Below are 15,495 nucleotides of genomic sequence, written 5' to 3' on the forward strand. Positions count from 1 at the left end.
CATACGCTGCCACATTTTATGAGTGATATCACTACACACTGCCAACTACTCAGCGTCCACTGACCCCTCGCTTCAGGTTGGCATCCAATGCATTGATTATATGCTTTAGTGCATATAGACTGAGTACTTCATCTCCACCACATGACTCAGCTTTAAGTATGAAATGACAACAACATCTCTGTTGTGACCCACACTTTAGACATGAAGTGACCACACGACTAAACTTTAAACATGAAATGACAACACCTCTGTTGTGAATCAGACTTTAGACACGAAGTAACCACACGACCCAACTTTAAAGATGAAATAACAACACATTTGTCCTAACTCGGGCTTTAGACACGCCATAAATAACCCCACTCTCATCCATAGATAGACCACTCCTTCCATCGGTGCACTTGTACTTGTTCATGAAACATGTATTATTCATTTTAATGTCGTAGTCATCCTACTATGTCTTAATCGTTGTATTGTTAATGTAATTATTTTTAATTTATCTACTATTTATCAAATAATTATAGCATATAACTTTATTTATTAGTTATTTCTTAAGCATTGTTACATATTAATTGTGATATTTAATACTAGTTTAATGTTTCTTAAATATTTAAGGATTTGTGCTTTGGTGAAGAGGCATAACGTTACAGGCACGGATCAGTAAATCTATGACGGGATCTTCTAATACAGGCTTTTTATGGACACATAATACGATCGATATAGCACTTAATGCCTCATTCTAGGTTGTGCGTGGAGGGAAGGATGATCCATTCAAGGAGAACAACTTAATCCAAGCCGTGTCCAACTTGCATGCAAGACTCTTATGTTCTGCGTTAGCTGCTCCGCTCCAACATGTAACCATGGATGACCTTAGGGCTTGCACGAGCGGTGTCAAAGGTACCCCATGGTGTGTGAACTAGCCTACCATCCTTCAGTGCTATGTTTCTCTAGAAGCCAAAGAAGGATAGCGATGTTGCCCAACTAGTATGCATCATACATTAAGGTTCGTCATTTTCTATTTGATCACTCTACTTATCTTTTTTTTCATTGATTCGAATGCTCCTCTTTTACGTTAGGCATTCCCGAAAGATGCAGAGTTGATCAACAAAGAAATCCCAAACTGGAATGAGGTACAGAGGCACCCTCTACTACTCATCTAAAAAATAATGAGGATGATGATTTCATACCCCCAATGCCTCGATGTTCTAGCAGCAATACATGAGAAGGTTCAAGGAACACTGCAAGACCACATTGGGATGGCGTACAACCGACAATGAAATATGACGTGATACTACCGTGATAGCTCAAGTTGATGACGACGACGATGATTTCATACCACAACGACCCCTCCCTCAGAGGCCTCCATCTCCGGAGGACATTGATGATCCTGAAAATGATGGTGGATTTGCTAGTAACCATCCTTAAAACTTCCCTCACCACCTCGAAGACAACAAACATCTTACCCTGATAGCATTGACTCGCACAGCTTGCATTCTTCCGCTAATTTCCATCTTGATATGATCTAGGTATTCAACATCTATGCACTAAGAACTATGCAAATACCAGTCATGATAATTTATTTTGTTTACATTTCTATTTCATTAGTTCAATTCGATGGGTATATGGTTAGTGTATTATATTAACGTACTATGTTATTAATTATTTGTAAACTTAATGTCTAATCAATGTTATGGTAAATTTATTATATTAACGTACTATCCTAGCGCAATTCTTTCTAATATATGAAAAGCATTACTTAGAGACCAGACTGTAGATATGAAGTGACCACACGATAAAGCTTTAATCATAAATTAAATGACAACACCTCTATCGTGACACAGGGAATCTCTATCTAGTACCAATACCATAACTTTTTCAACTTTCACAGGAAATCCTATGCTCCAGCCCCTAGCCAAGCACATGCACTCAGTCCATGCATCAGCCCCCAGCTACCATAAATAACCCCACCCTCTTCCATAGATAGGCCACTCCTTCCTCAGCTCTCTCAACTGCACTGTCTTCGTCAGTTCTACCAAGCCCACCCAATAAACATTAAGGGATGTTCATCCGCTAGGGGGTCAAACCACCGATGTGCTTCTATGGTGACCCTTACAAGCTTCGTGAGTCACAGAACATCTCCTACACCTATGGCCTACACTTTTTTATATGTGCCAACTACCAATACGACAAGCCTCAATATAGATCGTATAAGTACCCATCGGTATAGCGACATAATCACTCATGTGACACTTTCTATATGATTTCATGCACTGTCTTACTAATCTCTCATCCTGTTTCATTTGTCCAGTCTTCTCCTCCTATTTGTGACTTCATGAAATGGCTCGATATGGAGCAAAATGAGGACTAGAAGCGGTGGGTCGATATGAGCATGCGATAGAGGAGGAAGGCGTACGAACGTCGGGAGTACGAGTAATAGCAGGAGGAACTACGACTGAAGCAGGAGGAGGAGGAGCACATGAGGAAGGCAGCAGAGGAGCTCGCCACGACTCAAGCACACGAAGCAGAGAGGGAAAGGAAACAGGAGAGGGCCCATCACGCTAAGACAGAGGGCCCCGATGCTATGAAAAAGGGCAAATATCCTACGTGCATTCAATAGAGAGCATCTATTGTAACCCGATATATTTTCATTCCCTAAGATATGTTAGGATTAATAGTAAAATACTATTAGATTAGTCTTTAGACGTACTATATATGCCAACGTTTGTTGTCGATGTCTTTATGGTTATGGTCCATTCGCGCACCAACAATAAACCCTATGTCCCATGTAATATTTGTCAACGTATGTAACCTCCGTGTCGGATTTTATGCTAATAGTATTTCACAAGTATGGTTGTTCAAAAAATTAGATTTTGTATCCTTCCAACATTATTTCACTAAAAAAATTAGTCATACAATTTTACATCAAATAAATAAACAAATATCAACAAATTTACATCAAACAAAAATTTTCAAAAAATAACCACACTGTGATGCCGTTTTGACAACTATTTGTACAACTAATATTTTTTACCGAATGAATGTACACTATTTTTCAAATTGACGTATACAAAAGTTAAATTACAAAAATAAAATTTCAAGCGAGGGGAGGGGCTAACCGCTTCCTAAGAGGGCGGCAATGACACTAGTGAGAGGGCGGTAAGGGACGGTGTGCAGCGGGCTCTTGGAGGGTGAGGACTAACCGTCCTTGCAGAGGACGGTAAGGGGCTCCGCTGCCACGTTGTCATCCTTACCGCTCTCTGAAAGGAGCAGTAAGAGGCTCCGTTGCCACGCTGCCCATGGTAGGCCCCTATTTGTGTAAATATTGTCATCAGAGGTTTATTTATTTAAATATTAATGTTAGAAAATATAAAAATTTGTTTGGCCAACTTTTCCCAACTCGTCCAAACACATTTTTGGCCGAGTAGTGTGATTCTTTCCTTCTTTGGGCCTAATTCTAAGAGACTACGAACAACGAGATGGCTCAGTTTGGCTCGTGGGATACAGACAGCAGGTGTTTGATTGCTTGTATATCCCCTTGAGCCTGACTCTTTGGATGCAAAAGGGTCTTTTGGCTTGGCTCTAAGATACATAGATTTTGGGCATTTTTGCAGAGCCAAACTCACTGAACGCAGGCTGGTGCCCTACTAATGATGTTATTAGCATGTGATTAGTGTGTATTAAGTGAATTAACGTATTTTGAAGGATATTAATACTTAATAAGATAAATTAAGGACTATAAGAGTATAGTTATGTAAAATAAATATTATGATAGTACTTATTTGTCCACCTTTATCTCATGCAATATGTTTTCACATGGGCAATCAAACACCATCTCTTCTTAGGCATGTTGAATGGATTCAAGAAACCAAACAAAATGCAATTGGCTGCACTTAGTCTGACTGAGCAATCTGGCTCACAGATACGAACTAGGCTAGAGTATGTGGGCAACCAAACAGACCCCAAAACGACAAAGGGAACCGATGAATTCTTTCTCCATGACACTTTTTGTCTCATCTACTTGACTTGTTAGTTACTTCTGCAAGAGCAAAATCTTGTAAATCAGTATCTCTTAGACCATCTACAACTATATTCCCTTCATTTCGTTCCTTTCTCGATTTCCTTTCCTGTTCTCATTCCCTTTATTTTTTCTCATCTCCAACAGTTTTCTTTCGAGGGGAATCACGAAGGTAAAGGAAAGAGAATCCCGTCCTGGAGGGAATGATTTTGAGAATCCCTTCGTGACGGGAACTGTGAAGGGAAACCGTTGAAGCGCTGAAGGGAACGAAAATCCCTTCACAACAAAAATTTGGTTCGTGAAGGAAATCGGTTGGCCTTAGTCTTTCCAGGATCCAAAGACATTAAGATGGTATAAAGTGGCTTCGTTCAAAAGTGCAAATCTGGCATCCAACTACCATTACAGAACAGATTCAGCACTTAGTGATAACTGGTAAAGCAAATTCTTTTTCCTATAATATTCCAAGGAGGCACTGAATACTGAAATTGCAAGAAACAGGTTTGAACGTTGAACTGCCATCTGTAACTGATTATAAAACTGACATGATTCGTTGCTAGCTATGTTGAGGAAAGTTGTTCCCTGAATGTTCCAAAGGTATTTGTTACGCTATCAACTAGCTGTCTTCAGAATCAGGCAACGATCGAAATGGTGGGTGGAAGCACAACGGAGGGAAGAGTATCACATGCTAGGTCGAAAAGGTAGTGCAACCAAAAAGGGGCTGGATTCTTGAAGACCTCCATGGGGTAAAGCGATCCCATTTCCATTCCTCTTGCCTGCCTCCAAGACAAACAGTTTCCTTGCTCACTGTCTCTCTCTTTCACCACCTCTATATACAAGCAAACAGTTTTTAAGACGAGGCTTTCTTTTAATTCTGAAGCTTGTTGTGCCTTGGAGCTATTGGACGTCTCTACAAATACGTTGGGCGCCATGGACGGCGACTTGAATAAGCTGAGGTAAACAAGTGCATGCAACAGCATCTAGCGCTGGATTTGCTGAAGGATTTGCTCTTTGATCTATTTGGCTGGCTAACTGTGAGCTTTTAACTGTAGTTTTCATCTTCTATTCATATTTTGTTCTTTTCAAAGTTTTTCAAAACAAAAGGTTGTCGAATTATATTGGTGTTTGGTGGTTCTTAAATCTTCTTCCTTAAGACTTGAAGCGAAAGGATATTTTGCCCAATAAATAGCAAAATATTAGTTCAGATGCCACATTTTTGGGATTCAGATTCAGAAGCATCTTGTGTTCTTTTGATCGTTAGACATTACAGATTCAGATTTCACAACTCTTTTGCAGGGTTCGGTTTTCTGGAGTAGGAAAGGGATTTAACGGTGGTAGCCAGACTTCAGCAATACCACAGCAAGAGAGCACAGCTCTTGGAAGAGGTAACCGATCTATATATGACCATCCAGCTTTCACAAACATGGAAACTGCAGAAACTATTCGTGTTTAGAAGCTACCTTGGTGCTCCAAAAACATTGTTATTCTAGTGTACAGATAGTAGATGTAATTATGTCAGACTTTTTTGTTATTTTAGTGCCATGTCTCTGTGATAAAATCAGTTACTTTACGTGTGTAAAAACTGAAGGTAAATCGTGGAACATTCAAAATTCAGATGTTCTGAATAAATAAGAAAACGCTCTTCAGATGGATGCGTAGAAATGAGCTACAGTTTCCCCAGTTTTCTAGTTGTGAACCAATTTTTTTCCCTGAAAGAAACAAAACCATCAAAAGAAAAAGAGAGAAAACTGACTGACTGGCATTGCAACTGCCAGTGGCAATGAGCAGCAATGGGGAATATGACCCTGCATTCGCAGCCACAATTGCAGCAGCAGCATATGCAATTGCTGCACGAGAAGAGAAGCTCGCAACTCAGAAGAGGCCTGTACCCATCGAAGTGGTGCCACCAGCCCTGTCGCCAGTCAAGAGAGCAGAAAGCATGAAAAAGCCTGCAGGAGGCAGCAAAATCTCAAGCTGGTTTAGTGGCAAAGGGCCTGTAGAAGATGACGACAACGGACCAGGTAGTGTAAACATGATCTATCTTACTCCCATTCTCTTGTCACTTGTACTGTAGCAAAACCGGCAAATCTCTTCTAACAATGCTGCAATGCATTATCATTTCAGTCAATGTATCAGCAAGGAGGCCACTGAAACCAGCACCGGGGAAGCCTGAAGACACAGCTTCAGATTATAAGGTGCCACCAAAGATGCTTGAATCTTCTCTGAGTGTAAAGAAGGGTTCAGGATCCTCCAACAAAACAGCAGACAAGAAAGGGAGCAAGAAGTTTGAACAAGAACAGGCGATTCAGAAGCCGCCATCGACTGTCAGGCCAACGACATCATATCATTCTAGAGGGAATGAAGAAGGCACAGTCGGAGTGACTGCTATTGGCGGCATGGGAACCAAGGCCGATGAATGGGAGAAGGCAAAGCTAGCGAGAGTTAGGGAGGAGTAAGTACGAATATTTTAGATTGTGCTGATTAATGATGGAAGTTATGCTGATACGACTGTCAAATTTAGGTATGAAAAGATGATGGAGACCATAGCTGAATGGGAGACTGAGAAGAAGGTGAAGGCGAGACGCCAAAAAGAACAGAAAGAGGTTTTTTTTTGTTAATTCATAGTTTAAAGAACAACGCGCTTCTCATCCAATATCCCCTTCTTTGAAAATATTAAGAACACCTTAGGAAGTTACCATGATTCATGTAACATCATAGGCTAAGTGACTGGGTTGAAGAGGCTGAGAACTGAACTTTTTGAATCGCAGGCTGAGTTAGACAGGAAGAGAGCAAAGGCACTGGAAGAATACAACCAGGAAATAGCAAGGATCAACAAAATTTGTGGAGGAGCAAAGTCGATGGCAGATGAAAGGAAATATAATGATGAGAGGAAGATCAGAGAGAAGGCGAACAAGATACGGTCAGCAGGAAAGCTCCCCCGCTCATGTGCTTGCTTTTGAGAACAATTCTACACTATGAAATTTGGAATGAAATGAAGCAAGTGACTTGAAGGTTGTACAAGCCACAAAACAGCCATGTATTGTATGGATTGTAACATGTATTTGGCTTGATGACTGAGGAGTGTATATGGTTTGATGGCTGATGAGTGTATAGAATTCTATCCGACATGCGACACATTGACATATTCCACTGGAAGCAGCATAAACATGTTTGAAGGGTGTGGAATTAAGAGAAAATACAAGGAAAGATCTATGCATGGATATTCAAGATGAAGTGGGGAGTAGGGACTATAAGAAAACAGACACATTAATTAAAGTAGGAACACAATTTAGAAGTTTCACCGAACCAAGTCTTTGATATACAAATAATACTATCATCATAGCGAAAATTAAACCAGAAGTAGGTGCAGCAAAACCAACTCTTCTAATGTAGCACCTAGGAAATCCAAGCCGAACAAAAGCACACTTGGTCCTCCAGTGTCTCAATTGATTTACAATGAGGTAAACTTCAAAGCACTCACGCATTGATTATATATTGTCTGTAAACCTTTTCAACAACTGTTATTCTACATGGTAATTATGCTGTACAAACTTACAAAATCTTCTGCATCAGGCTGAATTCCAGAACCGATAAAAGAAAAGGAGTCCAAAAGATGAATGCAAACATGGCAACCTTTGAAAAACATGCATGTTCTATTCAGCTTCCTTAGGTGCATTTCCCTCATCATCATGAACTAAATCTTGTGAATTACCAGCTTGTGGTGTCGATGATGTGGGTTTGCCATCCTGGAGAGAGATCACTGTTTCGAAAGCACCAACTAAAGCTTTTACCTTGCTTTTCCTGGACTCCACTAGCTTGCTTGCAGTTTCTTTGATTACGCTATTGAACAATCCTTGTGCATCTTTCTTCTCTTGTGTATCTTGGGGTCGCAGTTTCATACCAGGAGATTCCACATCTGGGTTAGTAGGAACAGCATTATTTTTGCTGTTCCTCTTGTAAATCCTTCTTGCTGGTTGGCTTTCACGATTTGAAACTTCATTTGCAGCCTTTCTTCTAAATTTCAGTCTCCTTGGGCCACTACTGTCTGGAGGGAGTTCTAAAATTTTACCCCTCTTAAACTTCAATTTATAAGGTGTGATACTAGAATCATCCAGTTCAAGTGCTGAGATTCTTCTTGGTCTTTGGTCACCAGCCTTTAAAGATTCATCCCTACTTCTGTTGATTGTTGCCTCTTCATCTTCTGTACCAGATTCATCTGATTCACTTAATTCAAAGTCATATTCTTCATAAAATTCATCATCTGATAGTTCTTCTGGTGACTGTAGAATAAAAATCCTTGATTTCAGTCCATCCTGTTCGAAGGTATTTTCATTACTCACACTTGCTAACTCATGAACAGAAGAATCACTTGGTTCAATTAACATGGGCTTGGGCTCCTCCAGAAGTCCACAATCTGATGAAGTTTCTGAAATTGATTGGCAGTGAGAAGCACAGTTATTCATTCTACCGTCAAAAACTTCATCAGCCTTGTCATTCTCTGCTGCATTTCTGGAAGCAAACTCCAGACAAGACTCAGGCTTCTCAGCATGTTTTTCATCAAGTGCCAGTAGTTCTGGAGATCTTTCAAAATCTTCTTGAACTCCCACTTCTTCCTTACCTTCAGCGATTATAGACTCCACAGATGCATTGACTTTAACTTGATCATCTTCGATTTTTGAATTACTTTCAGTTAATACAGGGTCATATACATCTGCAGTTTCCACAGCTGTTAATTGTTCTGATAATTGGCAAAGAGCTGGATCATCTGTTTGGCTGTCCTTATCCTCTGAAGCTCGACCACAAACAACATTCTGCTCTGCTAGTTTATGTTCTGGATCAGATTCACCTAGCACTGCACCGAATTCTTGGTCATCTAATGATTGCTTCATCTGAAGAGCAATGGCAATTGCCAGGAGGGCTTCACCCGCTAATACTTCACTTTTTTCAGTGCTTCCCACCCCATCATCCTCTGAAATGGATCTACTTGTTTCTTCTCGTGCTGGTTGAGAATTGGCTGCACATTCTATGGCATCTGAAGACAGTTCTGCTAGCGTAGACTCGACATAATAGCCTGTAACTTGCCCCTCGTCTTCTTGTACTTCAACAGAAGCAGTCAGATTGGGTTCCACAGAGAAGGATGATCTGGACATATCCAAGCCTTCCTTCCAATTTATATTTGAATTGCTTGACCTCGTAGGGCTTCGTCCAGGTTTTGCATGCACTCTAGTAACAGTTGCTGGTGGATAATGACTAGAAGCCTGAGATGAAACAGGCACCTGTTTAATCATGTCGAGCTTAGTGGGAGATGAAGCTGGCCTCTTAAGCAATGATTGCTTAACTGTTGTAACTTTGTCCACAGTGCTGGAATTCTCGGGCACAGTCTTCTCTGGAAACTTTGACTTGGCAGAAAATATGGCCGCCTTGGTTGGCATTTTTGTTTTTTTATCAAATTTTGGAACTCCATTTGAATCCCTTAGATTTGTTGGAGCCTTCTGTGCAACAATTGAATGCTTCTTTCTGCCATCAGAAGTCATTTTTTTATGATCAGCTGCTGTAGCAGCCCGCAGAACAAAATGCTCATTGGATGCAACACCTTTTTGATTTGCTGATGTTATCTTGGGTGCAATCAGTTCAGATTCACCCAGAGATATACTCAACTTGGCTAGTGAAAGACTCCTGTTCCTGACATCCTTGGACCTATCTAAGATAGCTGATCTGTGCAGTGTCAAATTATTCAGATGGGCAGGAAGTTTCTTTCTTCTTCCTCTTGAAAAACTTGGCTCCTCTTCAGAAGGATTTTTGTGTCCATACTTGCATAAATCGTGGCATGAGCCTCTAGAAGCTCTGAGATAATGTGGTACGGTCTTCTTGTGCTTTTTTGACTCTGGAGGTGAAGATGAACTCGTAGGTGTGGTGCCACTGGGTGAACTTCTTTCCAAAACTTTGGACATTGAGGCCTTCCGGTAGCTGAGATGGTGCCAGTGCCAGATCAATGTTCTTCCCTTTTAAATTTGAAAATATCTAGACTGTTGCAATAAAGAGTATATATTATTTCTAGAGCTTTGCACAACCACACACTAAGAGTCAGCATAACTAAAATAAGAGCTGAAAATTTAATTTAGCACATAGAATAGTACTAGTTCCAACCATCTTCGGAAATCAAACAAACTGAGCTAAATCAATAAGTTACTGATGCTTCATTAGAGAACTGAATTTGTAAGTGCAGGATTCACACCACGGGATCTTAACCATTCAAACAAAATTATTTTCTTCTTAGTTGTGTTGACACTTTACTTCTGCAAAGTTAAAATGCTTGAATCAAAATTATAAAGAAAGCATATTAGTTAATTACATGAATTAGAGAAAATAGCCTCACGTCAGAAACATACCTCCTAAAAGCAGGCACCCGCAATTGTGCTCCTCAATCAGCAATTGTCAAAGAGTGCATTCAAATTCCATGATAAATAATTGGCCTGAATTTTGAAAGGAAACAAGGTCATCAAGACAGCATTATTTTTCATAGCCATGACACATATAAATTAAATATTATAATAAATGAAGTGTCCATCATCACCAGATTGCAATGTCATTTATTCCTTCACCAACTAATATCACACCAACCACATTACAGAAGTATTCTATAGAAAAGGATGAACAGGAGGGGGTGAACATAAAGATCTTGACAGGTTCCTCCAAACTGAAAACGATGGAGCAGCCAGAATATGACAGAACAACAATTAAGAATTCAACTGTCTCTAACCAAATATACAAGAAAGGGAAGAATTTCTAAACCGAGCTATCCCTTTCATACTTGATACTATAATAAATCTGAATACTAGAATATACCTACAGCTCTACAAGGCCTCAAGTGACAGAACATGTCCGATTCAATAACTATTTATCTTACTGTACCTTGAACTACTCTCCAAGCAAAGAGGAGCTTTGGTCATTCAACTACTAGTCAAAAAGAAAACAAGAGGACAAAATCAGTCCACGGGCTGGTTGGATAGGGGAATTTGGATCCAAATTCTTGGCATTTGGTTCAAATTTGTACTAATCCGAACAATTCCTAGAGCAATCCACCTCATCCAAACATCCAGTAGAATTTGGCAGAGATCTCATCCAAGATCCCACTCCTCCACAAATACTTCATCCAACTAACCGATCATTAACAGAAGCAGCTTTTCACTAGCCAAGCTGTCCTATACCACACTGTTCTACAATTAGTCTTTCCAGCTAGAGACTGCAAGGACTAAACGAGAAAAAGCGCCCAGATATCAAACAGAATCCCACGGAAACAAGGGAGCCACGACATTAATCTAAAAAGTGACACCTTTTCCATGGCAATTTATTGTTCTTGGAAACAAATCACTAAACGGAGAAAACGAATTTGGACCGTATTACGCATATTACACTACATAACCAAAGACTTCTGCATCATGCCAGCAGCTAGCGCAATTAATTCCGAGAGAAACAAGCTGAAATGAGAACCCAAAAAAATGAATCAAGAAACAGCGCGACGTAACAATTTCACATCAAAACATCATCTTTCTGCGTCAAATTTTGCTCTTCTTAAACACAGAATTCATAAAGAACTGCTCCGAGCGGCGGCCAAGGCCAACGCACACATTTGCGTCGACCGAGTCAAACCCAGGAACCAAACCACATCGCAGAACGCAAAGAAACCATACTACCAGCCAAATCAAGGCGATCACACAAACCTAGACCAGAAAACCCCACCCAAGCAAGCAAGACAAGATCATACCTTTGGTTGAAGGTAGGCAGAGGCCCCAACCGGAGCCTCCCGCCCTCCCTACAGCTGAAGCGACCGAGGCGGCGGCGGCAGCCGAGGGAGAGAAGGCGACGGCGACTACGCGGTTGGCTGCAGGCAGCTAGCCAGCAAGCCGCCCTTTTGTTCAGGAGAGGAAGGGAGGAGAAGGGAAGGGGAGAGGAGTCGTGCGCGCAGCTAAATAAGAAGAGGAGAAGACTTGAACCGACGGGGGCGATGGCCGTTTGTTTTGCGCGTCTTGGCGGTGTTATTTCGCTTCGTAACGTCTGTGCTGTTGCAGCTAGCCTTGTCGGACCCGGCGGGTTTTACCTTTTTTTGGCATTTTTTACTAGTCCTTTGTAAATTTCGAAAACAGTTTCAGTTCTGCCGACACCGGATTTAAGAAATCAAAATTCACTATAAGAACATGTACAATAGGATGTTAAGAGAAGATGTTATAAAAACAAATGGTTTTTTTTCCCTCAACTATACTGATCGAGGATAATTTGTTTACTAATAAGATAATTTATATTAGTACTAATAAGATAATTTATCGTGTTTAAACACCTATAATATTTATTTGTATTAAAATTATATTTTTTATGTAGATATTTAGCATTCTCTGTCCTTAAACATATAGCCATAAACATTAGTATTATTTAGCCCTAACCACAACGAACATCGTCTCGAAGGAAACTCCAAATTAAAACCCATATAAATGAATCTGAGCATTCTGCTTAGTCTCAACAAAGGTCAGACGTGCAACATGATGAAGGAAAATGGCCTAGGAGATGCATCTGAGCAAGTTACGAAGAAACAACATTTGATGCAAATATACATTAACTTGACATTAGTTTCTTTTAAGAAGGTACCACATTGATTACGATTGCATTATTTTCATTCTATTTTAATTAGGGACTGTTTTGGACACGTAAATGCATCGGATCGTTTCAATCTCAATTCCACATGATTTAAAAAAGAAACAGTTTGTTCAATCCACCCTCTTAGATCTTAATAGAAACATTTTAACTCCACGTGATTCTTTGCATGGTTTATTAAGTACGTGCGTACTCCATTGGCACTGCTCAACTTCAATATGCACATGAGACTTGCTGCTCACACCACATCGATCCCATTGCCAAATGTTCAACGCTAGCTGGCTGCGTTGATCATCATCCCCGTCCGTCGTGCTACTTGGCGCTCGGAGCGCGAGAATAGGCCACCACAGTAGGGTTGAGAATTGGAGCCGTCTGCTCAAGCTATCGACCACCACGGTTCACAAATACGTCGATAACTATCTAACATAGTTACTGAACTTCTCGGTTCGGTTCGGTTTTAGAAACCGAATGGAAACCGAAATTTGAATTAAAAAATTCAAAAAAAATAAAAATAATAATAATAATAAATTCAAAAAATCTTTAAAAAAACTAGACACAATTCTAAGATCTTCTGTGAAAAAAAATTTCAAAAATAATATCGTTTGCATCATATTCTATAGGGAGAAAGTTTGAAAAAAAATTGAAGCGTGCGGCTCAGTTATTAACTCACGTTAAAAAAAAGTGTAACATGCAAACACATATTTTTTGTGTAAAACATTTTTTAAGAGAACCTTTAAAATTGATTTCACTTTATTTAGAGTTTTATTAAATTCTCTATGATTTTTACAAAGTTCACAAGCATAAAGTGAATATGTTAAGAAACAGCACTATAATTAAATTTTTCATGTCTACTATTATTTTTCCTAAGTAAATAATAGTATAAATAAGCTAATGAAAGTGGTTTCACTAAATTTTGAGATGTGATGGGTCAGTTATGAATTAATCTACTCGTAACACATTTACACAATCATGTATATTACAAATAACTAATTCATGAGTTCATACATTTTTAAAAGACGTAGGATCATGTAAGAAGACTAACAAAATTAGTTTCATGATTTTTGGATTAGCAAAGAGTAAACTATGCATTTAACTTGGTTTAACAAATACAATTTCTCACAGAAAATTTTGAATTTTTTTATGAGTATAAATACTTTTATCATGTAGATCATGTTACAAGGAAACCAAAAAAATTTGTTTCACTTGATTTGAGGCTCAGATGAATTAGTTATTGATTTTACAAGATTGAGCTCTTTTTTGAGTTTTTTGTTGAACTGCGCTGAAATTCAATAAAACCGCTCGATAAATCGAGAAAACCGAACGGTTATCGACCCAAACCGCTCAGTAACCGATCAATTCAAAAATACGAGAAAATCACTCGATAACTGACCCAAACCGCTCGGTAACTGACCCAAACCGCTCGGTAACCGACCAAAACAGAGCGGTTACCGAACGGCTAAAATCGTGATTTTTTTTTTAAATTTCAAATTTTACCAAATAAATTTTCTCCGAATTTTTTTGAATTTTTGACCGATAACCGCGGTTATCATACATTTTCAATTACCACCGGAGCTCGGTAACCGAGCTCCGATCGGTAACTTCAACCCTGTCGACCACGCGCATCGCCAGATGTAGACGTGACCGGACACCATCAACGGTAGCCCACCGCGTCACGTCGCCGTCACCCATCACCGCCGACAGCCGGGGCGCCGGGCGCCGGCCTGGCCTTCACCGGCCTCCAGGCCCGTTCCAGTGCTCGCGCGGTCGCGCCGGACGCGCCCTCTGTCGTGGTCACCACCAGTCCGCGACGGCGACGCCGTGCTCGCGGCCTCGCGCGGTCGCGCCCTGCCGCCCAGCAGCCCCAGCAGGTACGCCGTGAGGCCCTGCGGCCTGCTCTGTGCTCTTCACTCTTCAGACTTAAGGCAGTCATGCTTCAGCTGTACTGCTGTTGTGTGTTGTAGTTGTAGACAGTAGACTGCAGAGTTGTTGAATGTTGATTGAATGATTGCTGTGAATCTAGATTCTAGAGATAAGGCATCTTACTCATCTAGTGACTAATGATGACTATTGAGTATTAACTTGAATACCTTATCACAGACCACTTCATGTACAGATCACAACTTCAATTGATTTGGTCTCAAATGATCAGTCTGACCATCTCAAAGTATGTATGGTTGTATTTGCATTTTGTAGATCTGCGGTATCAATACGATTTTGTCTCAAATTTGTATTATATTTTATTTAATTTAAACCTTAATTTAATTGGACGTGTGATATAGTACATTGTCGGTGTATTCAGAACCAGGGGTCCCTAAGTCCCGAGACCAGGCTGGCCATCCACCACATGTTACCACCCTGCAAGGTAAGAAGAGGCTAAGCCCCGGGAGAAGGTGCTCGGGACCGCCGCCTTTGGTTCCCGAGCACCCTAGTTCCCCGATGCTCCGCCGAGCCCAAATACCAAGAAGGAAGTGCTCGGGAGAGAGTGCTCGGTGTTGCACGTGGTAGCCCCCGAGGACTCGGTGCCCCGAAGGTCCCGTCGAAGTGCTCGGGAGAGAGTGCTCGGGGTTGCACGTGGTAGCCCCCGAGGACTCGGTGCCCCGAAGGTCCCGTCGAAGTGCTCGGGAGAGAGTGCTCGGGGTTGCACGTGGCAGCCCCCGAGGACTCGGTGCCCCGAAGGTCCCGTCGAAGTGCTCGGGAGAGAGTGCTCGGGGCTGCACGTGGCAGCCCCCGAGGACTCGGTGCCCCGAAGGCCCCACCGCAGTGCTCGGGAGAGAGTGCTCGGGGCTGCACGTGGCAGCCCCCGAGGACTCGGTTCCCCGAAGGTTCGCGCAAGATCATTC

The 15,495-nt window shown here is 41.0% G+C and overlaps 2 protein-coding genes across 5 annotated transcripts; one reads left to right on the top strand and one right to left on the bottom strand.

Annotated features, from left to right (window-relative positions):
• The first annotated feature begins 4,757 nt into the window (after positions 1 to 4,757).
• LOC133916669 (uncharacterized) lies at positions 4,758 to 7,084 on the top strand. 4 transcript variants are annotated; one of them, XM_062360446.1, is made up of 6 exons: positions 4,758 to 4,965; positions 5,306 to 5,394; positions 5,785 to 6,030; positions 6,134 to 6,461; positions 6,531 to 6,612; positions 6,778 to 7,084. In XM_062360446.1, the coding sequence occupies exons 1-6, from the start codon at positions 4,940 to 4,942 to the stop codon at positions 6,967 to 6,969; spliced, it is 963 nt and encodes a 320-aa protein (XP_062216430.1). In that variant the 5' UTR covers positions 4,758 to 4,939; the 3' UTR covers positions 6,970 to 7,084. The 4 variants fall into 4 exon arrangements, with proteins under 4 accessions (XP_062216430.1, XP_062216431.1, XP_062216432.1 ...); XM_062360447.1 differs by having other exon boundaries at positions 6,531 to 6,579; XM_062360448.1 differs by having other exon boundaries at positions 5,827 to 6,030.
• Positions 7,085 to 7,374: 290 nt separating this feature from the next.
• Positions 7,375 to 12,004, bottom strand: LOC133916668 (uncharacterized). The gene is made up of 3 exons (XM_062360445.1): positions 11,775 to 12,004; positions 10,399 to 10,482; positions 7,375 to 10,035 (listed from the first exon to the last, which is right to left on the bottom strand). The coding sequence occupies exon 3, from the start codon at positions 9,958 to 9,960 to the stop codon at positions 7,663 to 7,665; it is 2,298 nt and encodes a 765-aa protein (XP_062216429.1). The 5' UTR covers positions 9,961 to 10,035; positions 10,399 to 10,482; positions 11,775 to 12,004; the 3' UTR covers positions 7,375 to 7,662.
• Between the last annotated feature and the right edge of the window lie 3,491 nt (positions 12,005 to 15,495).

This window comes from Phragmites australis, chromosome 4, assembly GCF_958298935.1.
Source record: "Phragmites australis chromosome 4, lpPhrAust1.1, whole genome shotgun sequence".
Classification (NCBI taxonomy): domain Eukaryota; kingdom Viridiplantae; phylum Streptophyta; class Magnoliopsida; order Poales; family Poaceae; genus Phragmites; species Phragmites australis.

Bases quoted from the DNA above. Each gene is read 5' to 3' on its own strand.
- LOC133916669 (XM_062360446.1), top strand. From the start codon at position 4,940: ATGGACGGCGACTTGAATAAGCTGAG. The intron at 6,031-6,133 runs GTAGTGTAAACA...TTATCATTTCAG, and splicing joins AGATGACGACAACGGACCAG to TCAATGTATCAGCAAGGAGG. The intron at 6,462-6,530 runs GTAAGTACGAAT...TGTCAAATTTAG, and splicing joins CTAGCGAGAGTTAGGGAGGA to GTATGAAAAGATGATGGAGA.
- LOC133916668 (XM_062360445.1), bottom strand. From the start codon at position 9,960: ATGTCCAAAGTTTTGGAAAGAAGTTCACCCAGTGGCACCACACCTACG.